Raw genomic sequence first — 17,607 nt, forward strand, 5'->3', positions numbered from 1 at the left:
AAAGCACTTACCAAAGCAATAAGTGGAACACAGGTCTCTCCTTTCCTTTCCCGTGCGCACCTTTCCCATGCACTTTTATTGTGGATGTGTCAACTAGAAGTTCAAATTAAACCTAAATAATTTCTGTTGTTCCAACGAGTTAAAAATGTGCCTGTTGGTTTGTGGATGCTGGCACTGAGGGTGCAGTGGTGTATGTGGGGGTTACACAAATCCTGGGTGGTAATGTGTACCAATTAAGGTAATTTCCGGGTATTTGCCAAATTAAAACCAGACTTCTGGGAGATGTAGATACACGGACAGATTTCTACACGGATTGTGTAAAGATGAGGAGGAGGGGTGAGTAGTTGAGGAGGAGGAGGAGGAGGAGGGAATCCAGATGGGAAGGAGCAGCATCGGCGCCGCAGGAAAGAAGGAGAGAGAGGGAGAGAGACTGGAGCAGAAGACACGAAGCCTCATCTCTGCTCGGAGATGAAAGACACTTTTATCACACACTGAACAATCGGATCTCACTTGGTGCCGCAATGTATTTTGGTATGTAAACGAAGCTTTTTATTATTATTATTGTTGTTTTACATTAGTTTTTTAATAGGCTGGTAATAAGCGGAGTCACCTGTTGCTATGTTGGATTGGACGTGAGCTTCGTGAAGTCAGTCACCTGCACAGCGGTATAGACAGAGGGACTCAGCGCACAGGTTATATCACGGTGTTTTTGACTTTAAAGTCCGTTTACGCAAAAATAAGTATCGAAAATATTAGTCTATGCATAAAAGAGATGCAAAAATATAGTAACAGCATGCTGAGAGAAGACAGAAGCTACTTTACTGCGTTTCTTAGATTTCATAACTTGCATTTTAAACGGGTTTCACGATTGGGCTGTTTGATTGCTTTTGATCGTTGCCTGCAAGTTATTGATTGTCACTCCGCTGCTCTTAACAGACTGCAGTCTGTCACGTGTTTCTCAAAGGCATAATAACTTCTTTAAAGTAATCCATCCCAAAAGCAAATCAGATCAATCGCGCAACGTTGCGTGCGCGCACTCACACGTGCACCCTACAAGACTTTAGTCAGTTAATCAGAGTAATGGCAGAGCGGATGGGTGTGTTATGATTGTGATTGCGATGATTACACACGGTCCTAAATCAAACTGTAATCAAGCTGAGAGAACATGCAAACTATAGAAAATAAGGCTCTATAATCACTCAGCACAACAAACAAGACCCTTATCAGCCATGGCCTCAACATACTCGTGCACTGTTTTTCAGGTTGCATGTGCACTTATGTACGTGCTTGGCATATATTTGAGTTTGTTTTTGATTAGACCCCCCCCCCCCCCCCCCCCCCCCCCGTCACCAAAAAGTGTTTTGAAAGGGCTGATTGCTTGCTCGTATGTGTAAAAAAAAAACCCTCTAAAATGATTTATTTGAGTAAATAATTTTAAAAGCAAAAAAACAAAAAAAAAAAAAACAAAAAAAAAAAAAAACCAATGACAAAGAAAAATGAAACTGGGAAGGTTGTCAAGAAAATAATAGGCCGCATTTGTACCCAGCATAATTACAGCATACAATGCATCCCCCCAGCAAGAGGTAGAAGAATCCTGCATAGCCTTTATTTAGTCAAAGAAGAAAAGTATGAAAAGTACAGTTTTACTCAAATTCTGCAGTTTTCTCTCTCTCTCTCTTTTTAAATTTCTTTTTGCTACCCAAATTTAAGGCAAGTATCTCAAAATTTTGAATAAGTTAGATAAAGTTAGTTTCTCAGTTTTGAGTTCTTTTCTTCAGATGGTTAGTTCTTGAAAATTTGAGCTAAATGAGCTAAATTTTTCACTTATGGATGACAAAAACAAAACATGTACAAGGGTTCAGTATCTTACACAAGGACACTTTGACATCCATTTCAATTCAATCTAGCACTAAATCACAACAACAGTTGCCTCAAAGCACATTTCATTGTCAGGACCCAACCATAATACAGAGAAAACTCCAGCAATCAGACCACCCTCTGTGAGCAAGCACTTGGTAACAGTGGGAAGGAAAAACTCCCTTTTAACAGGAAGAAACCTCCGGCAGAACCAGGTTCAGGGACGGGTGGCCATCTGCTGTTGCTAGAATGGAGATACTGACCACTGAGCCACTCTAAGAACTTAGGAAGTTGTACTTGATTACAGTTTACAGCAAAGTGGGTGTTTCAAAGCAACATAAGATGATTTATAGCTGTTCAGACAGAAGCTGTGCCTATTTAAGTAATTTCCAGGATCTGTGAGTGAGAGAAGACCACTAGGATCAAATATTGGTATATTTTTTCCAGTTAGAAAGCCCATGAAAGCAAATTTCATGTTTTGGGCTACAATATAGCTGGACTGATCCCAAATGCACTCAAATTGGCTCAACATCTTATTTGAATTGAAAACATTAACACAAATGATGAAAAGCATTTTATGTAATAAGGTTTAAATTCAAATAAGACAAGACAAAGATGTAAGAAAGCATAAAAAATGTATCAAAACACTGCAACCAGAGAAGTTTTTGAGCACAGAATGGTTCGCTCTGGTCTATTAGCTTTTATCATCATCATCATCATCATCTCAAAGGTACCACCTCATCACCATCGAGTCATTGCTCCATATGTTTATCTATCTGCCTGTCTCCTTCCTCCTGTGATGTCTCTCAGGTAATGTGTGCCACAGCACTCTGCCGCCGCTGGCTCGTCCCACGCTGGGCAGGACCCAGCCCTCTCCTGACCCGAAAGCCCTCCTCCCCCTCCACCTGTTGCCTGGATTCACTGACGTGAGTACTGTCAGTCATCGTAGCTGTCATGGCAACAAAGCTCTCACCACCTGCACTCTCATGCCTTTTATTATTATTATTATTATTATTATTATTATTATTATTATTATTATTATTATTATTATTATTATTATTATTATCAAAAGCAAAATTGTTCATTTTACCATACCAATGTTTTGCCTCAAGCGGAGGAGTTAATTTCGTGGAATAGTCTGCCTGCATGAAGTAAAATTTCAATGCACAGATGTATGAGCACGCTGCCTACACCTTTCCAAATATATCATCCCTAATGCAGAGAGCTGTGACATTTCCACACAACCTGGGGGGTGTGGAGCTGAATCCTTGGTATTCCTCCTGCAGAGCTTTTCTTAGAGCTGTCTGCCCCGGTGTTTGTGAAAGGTGAAGGTGGAGAGAACCAAGGCAGGCCAAGTCTAAGCCCAGAGGACTGTAGATGTGTCAGGCTGAGGGTTGATGTATGGTTTACACGGAAATCGTGTGATATCTCTTCGTATAATCCAAGGTGTTAAATGCCTTGGCTGTGTCTATAAGAGTATGCTCATAACTCCATTGAGTCTGACCAAATAACTGCTCGGAAGCAGAGCTGACAATTGTGCTTTTGTTCCTCCCTCGTCTTTACTCTTCTTTCCCATGATATGCTGTCAGATGTTTAGAAGATGTCTCAGAAGAGACACGTGAGGGTTCAAAAAGAGTGTATTTGTCTGCCTTTTGTGGCCTCTCACAGTGTAGCAGTTATTTTGCATGTGTGAGGGATTGTGTGTAGCGTCCGTCTCTTTGTCAAAAAGCCCATCTGCCACCCAGGGAGACACTGCTCTAGGTCTCGGCCCTCTTGCCTCCCATTTCACCTCGCTTTCATCCACCCCTTCCACTTTCTGTGTTGCTTGTGCTCCAATGCCCTCTTCACTTCAGCTCTCTCTTCATATGTATTTTCCACTTTGTCCCCTGCTGTCATCTTTCCTCTCGCTCATCCTCTTGTGCGCTTTTTCTCCCTTTTGCAGCTTTCAGATCCACTTCACCTTCCTTTGAACTCCTCTGTTCACTACTAAATGTAAGGCACATAATAAGAAACTTAATATTACAATATTTGTTGCTATTGCTGGGTGACCTTAATATAGCACGGACAGAAAAATGTTTTTAAATATCTCACTCATACTCTCCCTGCTGTCTTTTCCCTGTTTGTCTCTTTCTGTCATTTCTTTGATTTTACCCCATGTTCAACACATCTCCCAGTTGGCAGCCACAGAAATAGTGTAACACCTGTAAAAAGTGACTGAGCGCTACATTGTTCACTACTCTTAATGCTGAATGAGTAATGTTGGAGATTTAACTCCTTTTTTGGAAAACAAGGTTAGAGAAAGAGTATTGGCTAAAAACTTAAAATCCAGCATATCTCCACACTAAAAGCCCTCTTTGCCACCTCTGTAAACTTGAAATCTGCAATTAGCTACAGGCTATTATCTCAGTTAATTGCTAATCATTATCTCTGTAAAGTTAAAGAAAATAGTGACAGTGTCAAAAACCCACATATAGTAATTTTACTGTCAGAAATGACGAGGAAAGCAGTGAATGCCCTCACTGATGATAAGAGAATTTGATATGTGGTTAAAATATTAGCTTCTCATTACATTTTAGCATTTACATTAGCTAATTAGCTTGCCATTATGTCAACAGTTCAGTCATAACTGGCAGCCAATGTTTTTAATCGCTAATCTATTTAACAGATATTAATAGTGCTTAGTGATGTTTTGACAAAACTCTTGCTTGTTTCTTCATCCTTGTTTCGCTTATAATTTCAACTGTTTAGCTATTTTTTTAGCTTATAATTGATAACTTTTGATTCATAATGTTAGCTAGCTCCTCAACTGTTTAACTTTTCATTTTGTTTATTCCACTAACAGTTTATTATGTTATGCATTTTTTAATCTATACTGTTAAGTTACTAGAAACATTAAAAGAGAGTAGAAGTTGAGGGACTGTAGTTAGTAGCTAGTAGCTTCAATAGTTCATCCATATTGTGCGCTAACAGTTTCCAGAGTGAGGTCCTTTAAACAAATGTTTTGTTCGTTAGAAATATTTTTCAGACTCATCTATTCTTAATGTAACCATTCACACCGACCATTAGGGTTGCCAACTCCCTGAAAAATAAATAAGGGACACCTCGTGGCCAGGGCCGGGCGACCCAGTTGTCTTCACCCTTCCCAGTGTGGTGAATTTTCTAGCTCTTTTTTTGTGTGTGAAATTATTTTTTTAACCATTTGACTTGAATTTGATTTAAGTAGATGTGTATTCTTTGTGATATGAACACATGTGAAACAAATGATCATTTAGCCATTTATTTTTAGCTCAAAATGACAACATTAACACAGTAAAACAGGTCTCTTTCTTAAACAGAAGCCTGTCATGCTTAACTTTTGAGAATATAAGTAAATCTTTCTTTAAAAGAACTCTGTCCTGCTTAACTTAAAATAATAGAAAACAATAGAAAGAAAAATATTCTTGTAACAGTGCACATTTAGTGCATTTAGTACAATTGGCTTCAGTTCAGAATCAGAATCAGAATCAGAATACTTTATTGATCCCTGGGGGAAATTATTTCGAGGTATTATTTTGAGGTATTATTTCAGCTTTTCTAATGCTAATCAGCTGCTCCTGTTTGTAAACCTGCTTGTTCCCATGATTACGCATCATAACTCATCATCATTATTCATCTATGTATTACTTTTATGTATTAGTCATCAATTTGTTGTAATCATCTATCCTTGCAGTTGTTTATTACACAAAATAAGTTATATTATCACACTTCTGGCCACATAGCGCTGATATTCATTGCACATGCCCATATTAACGTTTTCCAGCCAGGTGTTTTCCTTTTCCCATTCTTCCCTTTCTCTGAGGGGAACAAACATTGCTGCTCTAACGCTGGGCTCACACTGTGCGGTTTTAGGCCCATTTTGAGACGATTTTTGAGTGATCTTCATCGTGCATCGTGTAGTATACCTGGGGTAACGAGAAGTGATTAACACCTCACGACCAGCTCCCGATCATCAATCGCTCGTGAGGGTGTCACCACAGGGGCTCACTGCTCACGCGCAAACACGTAAACGTTGGTGTAAAAGATGGAGCAGCACGGCTGTGCAGCGTGTGATCTGGACACAAGCGACGGAGGCACAACTTGGAGAACTTTGGAAAGCTCATCCGAGCCTTTTCGATGTGGCATCACAAAATGATCACGACCACAACAACCGTGAAAATAGTTGGATCGACACTGCTGCTCAGTCACAGCTGCCTGATCAATGTTTTTCATTAGCAATTTAGCAAAGTTGATGGTGGTGGTGTGCGTGTCTGTGTGAGTGAAAGACAGAGAGGGCGAGCGACAGATTTTCTGTTATAACCTTCATGTTATGGAGGCACAGTGTGCGCACTCAGGTCGCATCAGAGCATCGGGCGGTATAGTGTGAGAGTACATCGTGACATACGAACTTCTAACCCCTGCGAGTCAATCGTGCAGTTTGAGCAGGAGCTGAATAACGCGACTGAAAAAATCGCACAGTGTCTGCCCAGCTTTAGGTGTACTGTCATCCGAGACTTGCACCGCAGTGTCGGCGTTTGTTTCCCTGTTGGCCATGCTTCTTGTTGTGGTCATCTGTTGTCTTCCGGTATTTTCTCTGTAAGCGACCTTTCCTCGACCAATGAGATGAGCGGTAATCTGAATTGTTATACTCGAATTGTCATAAGTGTGGTGTCAGCTCATTGGTCACAAAGCAGGAGAGGGGCTGGGAATTATGTTTTCAAACAAAGTGTTAATTCCATAAACATTTATAGACTACTTTTGATTCTCACTGTATTACGGGACAAAGTGCGTCCCTTATTAGCTCAATACGGGACGTGTACTTTTGTTTCTAAATACGGGACGATTCCGTTTTTTAAATGGTAAATGGCCTGTATTTATATAGCGCTTTACTAGTCCCTAAGGACCCCAAAGCGCTTTACACATCCAGTCATCCACCCATTCACACACACATTCACACACTGGTGATGGCAGCTACATTGTAGCCACAGCCACCCTGGGGCGCACTGACAGAGGCGAGGCTGCCGGACACTGGCGCCACCGGGCCCTCTGACCACCACCAGTAGGCAACGGGTGAAGTGTCTTGCCCAAGGACACAACGACCGAGACTGTCCGAGCCGGGGCTCGAACCGGCAACCTTCCGATTACAAGGCGAACTCCTAACTCTTGAGCCACGATCGCCCGTTTAAGGGACGGTTGGCAACCCTACCGACCATGTAATTTCACTGGATGTTTTGTAGCATTTATTTTTCCAAATCTGACCAATCACTGCATTTGGCAATATGTGCGCTCATAACTCAAATTAATACCAGTACTGAATGTATTTGAGATGGAAATATTAAAATATTCTATTATACCACAGACACACTGCTAGATGCTGCTCCAGGTCAATCATTCTCTGAAATTATTTCTCTCCTTCCTCAAACTCTGCCCCAACTCTGCCAACAAGAGCTCAAATGGCCCCACTGAGATCCTGAAATATGTACGAAAGCAGTCGTGGTAAAGCTTCAACTCCTGGATCAAACCATAAAATTCTCCCTGCTGCTGTCTTTTTGTGAGAATTAGATGAACCCAGAATCTTAGTTTCTTACTTTCCTTGTTTAGAAACATCATGACCAATTCATCATTGCTTGATGGTCACTTCATTTTTTTCACTGTTTTTCGAGGCTGAATTGTGCGTATACGTTACACGGCTTGGATTGGAATTTTGGATTGGAAAATTTTAGCTTTAATTTTAGCTACCTCTACAATCTATTATCATTTGTTATGGAAACTTGTTTCTGCCACTGGGAAAAAAATAATTGACATACAGAGATAATTTTAAATTTCTGAATATCTCAAAATTTCAACTTGCTCACTATCTCAAAATGTAACAAAAATCGAGATGTTAAGTTGAAATTCGAAGGTACAAACCTTAAATTTTGACTTTGGACAACAAACTAAAATTTTCTTCAGTGGCAGAAACAAACTAACATAATTTATAAATGAAGTTTGGATATCTTTTTCTAATACTTATGTGTTAATTTTAGTTTTTCTTCTCAAATCTGTTCAGATGTACTTTAAAAAAAAAAATTCAGAGCATTTTAATTTCTCTTTTGTCATTTTAGTTGAACTAATCCTGCTGTACTCCCTTTGGGTTATGCAGACATAATCTCATTTGTGAATCGCTGAACTCTTTCGGTTTTGCTGTCTTTATTAAATAAATTAAACCTCTGAGGTCCCCATATCCTTCAGTTGCTTTTGAGTGTTTGGAATGAGCTGAACGAAAATAAAATATCATCTAGAACGTATTTTGTCAGAGAATTGTCTTGCTCCTCTGAATCGAACCTGTGGGTGTGAAGTAAGTGGGCACGCAGCTGAACTCTGACGGCCTGTGTTTTCTTCTGAAATGTGTCTCTTTATGTGTGGGTTCTTCGTGTGTGTGTATTTGTGTGTAAGCAGTGCATTCACTTGTGTGCTTTGGCCTCCATTAAACTCTGCACAGGAGTTTGTTTGGTGCCCACATGTGCGTTGTCATGACTACAGGGTTGCAGGCATGTGTGCGGATGCTTGTCGTGATTCAGGGACCTCTGCTTTTAAAACTTGGACTTCAGAAGCTTGGTTGGCTCGCATTCTTTTTATTTCTTTCGTTTTGGAAACAAAAAAACCCAGATATTGTTTCCAAGAATAAAATAATTGAAATGACAAAGAGCCCAAAAGCAGCAGCTCATTCGTCAGAACTCACTCCCTTTAGGTGTTTAACGTCAGACATTCACACATACCTGTCATGCTGGTACACAGTGTAAATCCAGGAGCATTCATCATTATAAAGTTAGAAGTCTGCTTTACTTCACTTGGCCATATGTTTCAGCCATAACTGACTCCCTGGAGCAGAGCATGTCTGACATGCTGACACCCTGTGTGCGAGGAGGTTTCTGGAGGGAATATGCTGGATATAATTGATGCTGTGTGGTGGATGTGATGCCTTTATTTAGTGTACAATCCACTGAATGTACTGCTTTCCTTTCTCTTCATGAGCTCACAGTGGCAGATTTGTTTCTGCATGTGATATATGTATTTGTGCGAGTGTTTGTGCAAAACAAAACTGAAGAGGCAATGAGTAAGAAGGGCAAACTGACTTTGCTGCAGGTGCTAGTCCATCGTAGTGCCGAGTGGGAGTGGAGGGTAAGAGGGTGACTCCACGGGGAGCCGGGAAGGTGACTTTGATCAGACGCAGGCGAAGGGAGAGGGTTCAGAGGTAAGCAGATGGAGGGGTGAAGTGAGGAACGTGTGATGGAAGGTCAGGAGGAGATACAGGAACCTTGGGGCTGTGGAGCAAGGAGGGAGCGAGCAGGCTGTTAGCTGATGTTAAACTGTTCGATCTCATTCACAGAAACATAAAAAAGATGTCAAAAATACTCTCACATAAAGATGTTTGTCACACGTTACATGACAGATTTAGTCCTTTGCTTTGTTTCTTAAATTTCTACGACTTTTTGCATTTTACACATGATACACGTGATATATGTTTGTTTTTATGTAAGGTTGCTGGAGTTTTCTATAGACAAACAGCTGCAGGGAAACAGGGAGATAAGAGACTTGCGACTGCACAGATACATTCCAGTGTAGCAGCCCAGAGTGATGATCAAAGAAAAGTAGTGAGAACACACACACACAGACACGCACACCCAATGTTGAGTTTTTCACTTTTGAAGAACGTGTTCAGGTTTGGCTCTAAAGAAACAAGGTACATCTCCACTGCAGTGCTATACTGAGGGTTCTCTGGGGTTAGAGGACTAGCTGGCTGACCCATAAGAATGCATAAATTTTTACTTTTACCACTAACCAGATTTCCATAAAACCCCCACTCCACACTCCCCACTCCCCGCCCACTTTGGCTGCTTATATGGCCTCCTACATTTCATCTCAGGTAATAGTCTTGTTTTGCTCCACAAAGGCCAGTTGGGTTTTATTACACTGAGTAGTTTTGCTCATTACAGTTTCCAGCAATGTCCAGCAGTGCACAGTGTTGTGTGGTCAGATAATGGTATTGTGTTCACGCATATATGCAAAGGCATGGACAGGTTTACTGCCTCTCTCTTACACGCATAAATAAAAGTAGTCTGGGGGGGTGAAAAAGTCTGAAACTTCATTAGCTGATCTGCAGTACGAGGCAACACAAACATGATTATGCTGCACGCAATTTAAAGCTATTTAACTTAGTTTTCTTAATATGGTAATGGTTTCTCGCTGTTCAGTTGGAAAGACCATTTGCACGTTTGGTGTTATGAAGTCTTCCTGGAACAGGGCTGTGTGAGTAAAACTCTCACCCCTGCAGGTTTTAAAGGTGCCTGTAAAAGGTTTTGTGTTTTCTCTGTTATGGATAGCAAAGGCTGTGGCACATGGCTTCAAGGTGGTCTGAGTGGACTGCAACAGTGATGTGCAGAAAGAAGGGCAGGGCCATTTTACCACTGTGCAGCATCCCTTTTTATTTTAACAGTCTGTAAATGTCTGGGAACTGAGGAGAGTAGCTGCTGTTCAACAGTCCTCTGTGGGGTTTTTTGTCCATCCATCCATCCATCCATCCATCCATCCATCCATCCATCCATCCTCCCTCCACTTCAGAAATTGTACAGAGATTTCTTCAGATTCTCTGAATCTTTTGATGATATTGTGCAATGTAGATAATGTGGTATTCAATCCCTTCACAATTTTACGTTGAGTAACACTGTTCTGAAATTACTCCTCAATTTGTAGACACATCTTTCAGCAGGTTGGTGCACCGCAGCCCAGTTTTAGAGATTAGAAACTTTGCATCACTAAGATATCTCATGTTACTGCCTTATTGCCAGTTAACCCAATTACTAGCAAAAAGTTCCTCCAGCTGTTTCATTTTAGCACCACCTACTTTTCCAGCCTTTTCTTGCTCCTGTGCCAACTGTTTTGAGATCTGTTGCTATATTTTTCATGAAATACCAAATGTCTCAGTTTAACATTTGATGTGTTTTCTATATTGTGGTGTGAATAAAATACGTTAAACACAGTGCACTGAATTTTTCAGGATTGGCTTTGCTCTTCAGAGTGCTTATGGCCACAAGGGCAAAAAGCTTTACCACACGTGACCATTTGGAACATGTGGAGAAAACCTGTGGGCAGCAGACAAGTGCGTTATGCTGCAGAGTGGTGTGACAGGTTTCATATAAACATTTTGAATCCTGTTCTATCCCATGAAAACAGTTCAGTGTCAGTGTAATTAATCCCAGCTGAAATGACCAAACAGACGGCACTGTGAAAGCTTTTCTAAGTCACGTTACATCATGTCAGTCAAGATGATATGTTGGTATTTGTCTCGGGCAAGCCGAGGCAGCAGAGAGCACGTGGTTTGCTGTGTTGTTGATTTCACTGATAGATGTGTGAACATCAATATTGTTATGTTTATGGGCACCAACACCCTTAGTAGGTCCTAAAAGATAAAATTACCTGCTGATAGCATGACATTTAAAGAGGAGATCACTTTTTACTACCTAACTCAGTCAAGTCTGTTAGAGCATAATCCAAAACCAGTTCAGACATAACTTTTCACTTTTCCTTGTTGCAGATGGATCATATACATAAAGCTCTGATTGGCCCAGGCTTCGGGCTAACGTCACACTTAATAAGAAAGCCCAGTTCCTGCGGCGTCTGTCGTCTTAGATTCAACTCTGAGGTGGGCGATGCTGTGTGGGAAACACATGCTTTGTCAGTAGTTTTTTGTCTTTCAAGGTGCGCTTGTTTTTCTCACACACACCCTTACATGACAGTTGAACCACAGAGAAGACCTGCCCTTACACATGGCTGTCTTACTGGTTTTGAAGGTTTAAAGCTTTCTTACTTAATTACTGGGTCAAATGTGAACTCCCCTGATATTTGATCTTGGTAGAAAATTCTGTATCATTTTGTATTATTTGTGCCATAGCATGACTCATAAGAAAGCAACTCAACAACTGCAAAGTACTGTCACGTATTGTACGGAAATCTTTGTAAAAATGTGGAAAAAGTGCACATAGTGCTGCACTTATTTACTTTAACGACTTACCACTTGATTACTTACTACACTGGCAAAAGTAAGCAAGTCAGAGAATGATAGCTTTCTGCAGTTTTTCCATTCATATTCAAGTCATGCATTGTTGTGTAAAGTAAAGATAGCCACTTTACTGCATGAAGCAAAAGCTTTTTTTTTTCTTTTGCTGTTGGGCATCAAGGCTCAGGCGTCCTCCCATTATACCGGCACGAAGCATGCGAAAAAGCTGTTAGCTCTGGACGCCCCAGATTCAAAGATCAGGACCTGTGAACCGGTCTCCAAGGAAACTGCAGTCCTGTTGTCATCGTGCTCACGGCCCTCCAGCTCTGACACAACATCAGGAGGTGAGTGCATTTCTGCAACCATGCATGCACACATGTGCACAGACATCACGCGCATGACACCGTTAGCCATATGAATGCACGGCTCAGACCTTCTTTTTCTAGTCACGACCTTAACTCTTTGATGTGATAAACCACCTGCTGCTTTGGGTTGCACGGTGAAGTGATTAAAGGTTGGGCATTATCCTCTGCTTCTTCTTCGTGTCTACATTTTCTGACCTCATTCAGTGGTCTCCTGAGATCAAAAGAGCATTGAAAATGCGTTGAATATGATCTGTGGGTAGCTCTCCTCCACTATGTATGTATGAGTGTACGTTTGCTCAAGGGCCTTGGGCACATGTGCGTCTGCAGGCATGCAAGTGTGGCGGCGTGTCAAAGCACAGACTGCTTTCCAGCGTTTGTTTATATTTGTGCCAGTGCTGATGTGCTACTTTTGCACATGCGTGGGCGTTTAAGGATTGAAAATAATGCATTTCGCCACAGCTAAAGAAGAAAGAGGTTGAAGAAATATTCTTGACAACGCCGACAGGAGAGTTTGTTTTCGAGAAAGTGAGAGGGTGAATGATCATTTCAAGAGTTTCGAGGAAGTGGATGAGAAGCAGGAGCGCTCTCTGAAGATTACTTTAGTGAGAGAGTGGGGAATCAGTGGTAACAAACAGACACCCACTCAGTGAGGCAGAGCTAATAATCATTGTTATTAACAGAGAGTGAATCCTTAAATCTGCACACGCTCCTCTGTGGGAAAGTGGGCACCACAAAAGATAACAGAGTCAAATCATCTCTATACAAAAGTGTCCGTTTAAGTGCCGCGAGGCAGAAACTCAGGAGAAATCATTGATTATTAGTGTGATTAGAGAGGTTGATGGAGCTCATAATCATGTGTAGCCTGCTGAGCTTTTATCTTTCTCTTATCATAAAGAATTCAGGAATTTCATAGAAGTGGAAAAATCTTCACGTTTGTCTTCCTTAGTGCTCATTCTTGCCAACAGGATTTTCCCTAATGCATTTTTTTTTGGGGGGGGGGGGGGGGGGGGGCTTTGAAGCTTCAGCAGTAATCAACAGAAAAAATTCAAAGTTTCCCATCTGAATTTAATACCCCAACACTGTCTGACAAAATCACCACACGCGTAAGTTTAAAAGCTTTAAGGTGCTGCTGCGCTGTGCCGCTCTGTGAACAGAGCACAGAGCGAGGGAGAGCGAGCCGTGGAGAGCAAGACCTCGTAGACTGAGATTCTTCACTGGCCATAAAAGTTGATAAATGTATACTAAATCTAGAAATTATGTTGCTAAGATGGCTACAGTGTCTTAACTAAATCACCACAAATCCATTTATTTCTTCAGTCTACAGAAAAAAAATACACATTCAAGCAAGCACATTCAAATATCACAGTTAAGAACTGAATATCTACCCAGACGATGAATATCCAAACAGTCAAATATTAAAGTATAACCTTACTTTCCCCTCCTTTGTTTTAGAGCCTTCATCGCTGAACCCTACCTCAGAAATGGCACCATCAACCAGTGGCTCCACTGAAACTGTGAAAGCACCTTCTGACCCTTCCTTGTCACCCATTTCAAGGACAACAGAGAAAGAGGCACCAAAAGATGGAGAGGCAGAAGCTCCAGGAGAGGAGACCGAAGAAGCAAAAGCTATTCGTCTTCTGTACTGCTCTCTCTGCAAGGTGGCTGTCAACTCAGCCTCCCAGCTTCAGGCCCACAACAGTGGTGAGAGGCAGTCGCTGCCACGGCCAGACTTTGCCCACATGAAGCGTGTTTCTATACTTTGTTGATCTGACTTTATATCTGCTCAGGCACCAAGCACAAGACCATGCTCGAGGCCAGAAGTGGCGATGGAGCCATCAAATCCTTCCCCAGGATGGGGGTCAAAGGCAAGATGGCTGCACCATCTGAGTCATCGACAGGACTCCAGAATAAAACTTTCCACTGTGAGATCTGCGACGTGCACATCAACTCTGAGACTCAGCTCAAACAGGTGATCCGTGCAATAAGTTTTTTATTTCATATTTATATCCTGTTCATATCCTGTACATAGCTTGTACTCACTACAGCCTGTACATACTTATAGTTATAGAATATTCATAACATACTTCATACCGTGTACATTATAACATACCATAATAGACCCATTTCTGTAATATACTTACATATCTATATTATTGCTAATATATATTGTAATATATCTATATCATGGCTAAAGCACTTCTGTGTTTGACATTATATAGAATCTTAAAAATGTATTACCATGAAAGGTGGTTTATAGATTTTTAATACAAACATCAATTAATTACTATTACAACATGATTAATACAAAAAACTTTGTATATATATGTTAATATTCCGCTGCATTTGCTTTTACCTAAAAAAGAAAAAACAGAGATGGTTCATGAAAAACTACTCACATGATGAGAAATATACATTCACTTTACTAGGTACTCCTTGCTAGTACCAGATTAGACTCGCTTTGTGTTTGGACCTGAATTGAATCTTCATGGCATAGATTCATAAAGCTGCAGGAAGCATTTTGGTCAGGTGCACAGTTGCTGCAGATTTTCCAGCTACACATCCATGATGCTAATTTCCCTTTCTACCACATCCCAAAAGTGTGCTTTTAGATTTTGATCTGGTGACTGTGGAGGTTGTTTGAGTACAACTCTTGTCATGTCCATGAAACCAGTTTGAGATGATTTGAGCTCCGCATACCTAAATGCACACAGTTGCTGCCATGCGATTGGCTGATTAGATATTTATCTTAACGCACATTGCAATGCACAAGTGTCTGGTGGTCATTACAGGAATCACATGATATAATGTAAAGCAAAACTTCAATTGTATGGTTTAAGGAAGAAAGCAAATTTATTTAATTAGATTTATCCAAGAAGTGATCCCTTGTTTTTCGCAGTCACACCATGCAATGACCTTATTTTATTGCACACTGATTGCCAGTAGTTGTTTTGTTCCTGCCCTCAGGGAGTGACCAATGGAAGGTAACATAAGAAAACTAACTGTTGCACTAACTTACTGGTTAGTTCCTCTTGTGCATGTAAAGTTATTAAAAGGTCAGCTGTCACACAGATTTGCTATTCAAAGAGTTCAGGAAGTACAAAGCCACCGCGATCCATCGTCACTTTATCCATCATGCATTAAAGACGGGAAACTCAGGGCCATGCAAATTTTATTCTCAATCACAGTGTGAACGGCTCACACCTGTCGCTGCAGGTGAGTTAAAATCACAGATCCCTCAAGATAAAGAGCACAAAGCTACTAAGCCTTTGCTATTTCACTGAGCATTTGAATATGATGTTAGCATCTCTGTTCGTGATGTGAATGCATAGCGTTGGTCTTCACCGCCGACTGTTTAAAAGTTAACTTTGGCCAGGTGCTCATGAATATTTAGCAGCTTGCTGCTGATTGTGTGGCGCGTTGGCCACAGCCATCTGTTTGTGCTTGTCAGTCAAATTTTAAAAGATTTCCTAACCCGCCCCTCATAAATATTTGGAGTCTCAAATTCAGAGTCAACAAAATACAAACAGTCTGCCTGAATTGCCAAAAATAGGAGCTTTGATTCCTGCTTGCCTTTAATTTCTTTTTCACATTATTCAGATTACCAAGCATCATCTTCTTCTTTCACCCATGCCATCTTTCTGCTGCAGCCCGTGTCTGTGTGGGTTTATTTTGCTGCGTGCTTATCTACGTGTCTCTTTCCTCGACTCCAGCACATCAGCAGCAGGAGACACAAGGATAGAGCGGCAGGTAAACCAGCCAAGCCTAAATTCAGCCCCTACACCCTCACCCAGCGTCACCAGAGTTTCCAGGCAGTGAGTACCATGTTATTGCTTGACTTACTTTCACCCCCTCATCATTTTGTTTTATGTACATGAGTTGATCCTCATGGGCTTCTTCCAGGAAGCTCCACTCCCTACTGCCAGTGAAACAAATAGTCAGCAATAGCTCAAGGATAATAAATTTTCTGAATTCTAACCCCTTGACATGATGAGTTGGACAAAAGGGCAGGATTTCACTGGAACAGAGAGTGGATTATTAATAAAAATGCCTGGTGATAAATGGAACAGCTTGTACTTTCCTACTTTAAACTGTTTAATTTCCCAGGAAAAACAATCAACTTGATACTACTTTGTCTGCCTGTCTTTCATCCTCAGATAAGGCTGACTTTACAAAAGAACCAAGATCTGACCAAGCCTCTGGCGTCTTGTGTCCTCCAGCGTCAGCTCTCTGTTGCCGCCGCTGCTGCCATGGCATCTTTGCCCCCATTCCCTCTCCCACCTGCATCAAACTCGAACCCCGCCCTGTTTCACAGTCAATCCCTCCCCCAGGCCCTGCTTCATCCGGCACCCGGACCCATCTGCACAACGCACACATCTGTTCTGTTTTCCCCCTACTGACCCGGCCGATGTCTCTATTGCTTCTGAACTACAGCTAAAAGCAGACATGAGGCCCGAACAAGATGTGATATAAGCCAGTGCCCTTTGTACTTCACATGCCAACAGACACCATGGGTGTCACGGACCAGAGTGGGTCAGATTGAGGTAGCAGATGGGCGAAAACAGAGTATTTTGAAATGTGAGAGAGTGTGTGAATGCTACCGGGTGCGTGGACAGACGTATTCATCACAGAAGTGCAAGTTTTTGCTTTATATTGTAGCACTTTTGCTAATAATCTTTGACGCATTAAAGAAATTCCCTCTCTCGAAATATATATATATATATGTGTGTGTATATATATATATATAAAACAAAGATGAAGGATAGCGAACTTCCATGATGAATATATCTGTGTGTGTTTGTACGTGCACACGAATGCTATTCAGAGCATGCTTAATTATTACTTTCCAATTTAATAAAAAATTCCTGGGGACGCTCACATCAATTGCACAATGTTCCTACTTTTCTTTCTGTCTGAGGCTTAATGCATTCTCACGAGGTTATTGTGAAAATGCTCCAAAAATGTGCAATTTATCAAATAAATAAGTGCAATAACGATTCAAGTTCATGTCTTTGTCGGATGGAAATTTTAAGCATCAAAAAGATGAGAGCGTACCCAAGACAAAAAACATTTGACTTTCTCATTTCAACTCCTTGTGTACGTGTCTCCGTGTATGTGCCGGAATTGTTGACGCAGCCAGGTGTCGCCTCCTCTCCAGATCATAAATCTCAGTATCTGACTACGACTTAAGCTCAGTTAATCTCCTTTGATACTTGGCAGCACACAGAAAATTTTTCCTAGGTTTTTTTTGTTTCAGGTAAAAAGGACACATCCATGGCAGGATGTCTCCGAAGGCCCCTCCACATATCCTCCAGCTTCAATCTCTGAGATAAATCA

At 41.2% G+C, this 17,607-nt stretch overlaps 1 protein-coding gene across 1 annotated transcript; it reads left to right on the top strand.

Moving 5' to 3' along the window:
* Positions 1-407: 407 nt before the first annotated feature.
* On the top strand, positions 408-17,201 carry LOC308385125 (zinc finger protein 385D-like). Its single transcript, XM_080863899.1, has 8 exons — positions 408-531; positions 2,668-2,783; positions 11,447-11,554; positions 12,090-12,252; positions 13,726-13,974; positions 14,061-14,242; positions 15,984-16,085; positions 16,428-17,201. Exons 1-8 carry the CDS (start codon positions 522-524, stop codon positions 16,668-16,670), a joined length of 1,173 nt encoding a protein of 390 aa, XP_080720025.1. The 5' UTR covers positions 408-521; the 3' UTR covers positions 16,671-17,201.
* The last annotated feature ends 406 nt before the right edge of the window (positions 17,202-17,607 follow it).

Source organism: Rhamphochromis sp. 'chilingali' (assembly GCF_963969265.1).
Source record: "Rhamphochromis sp. 'chilingali' genome assembly, chromosome: 17".
Lineage (NCBI taxonomy): Eukaryota > Metazoa > Chordata > Actinopteri > Cichliformes > Cichlidae > Rhamphochromis > Rhamphochromis sp. 'chilingali'.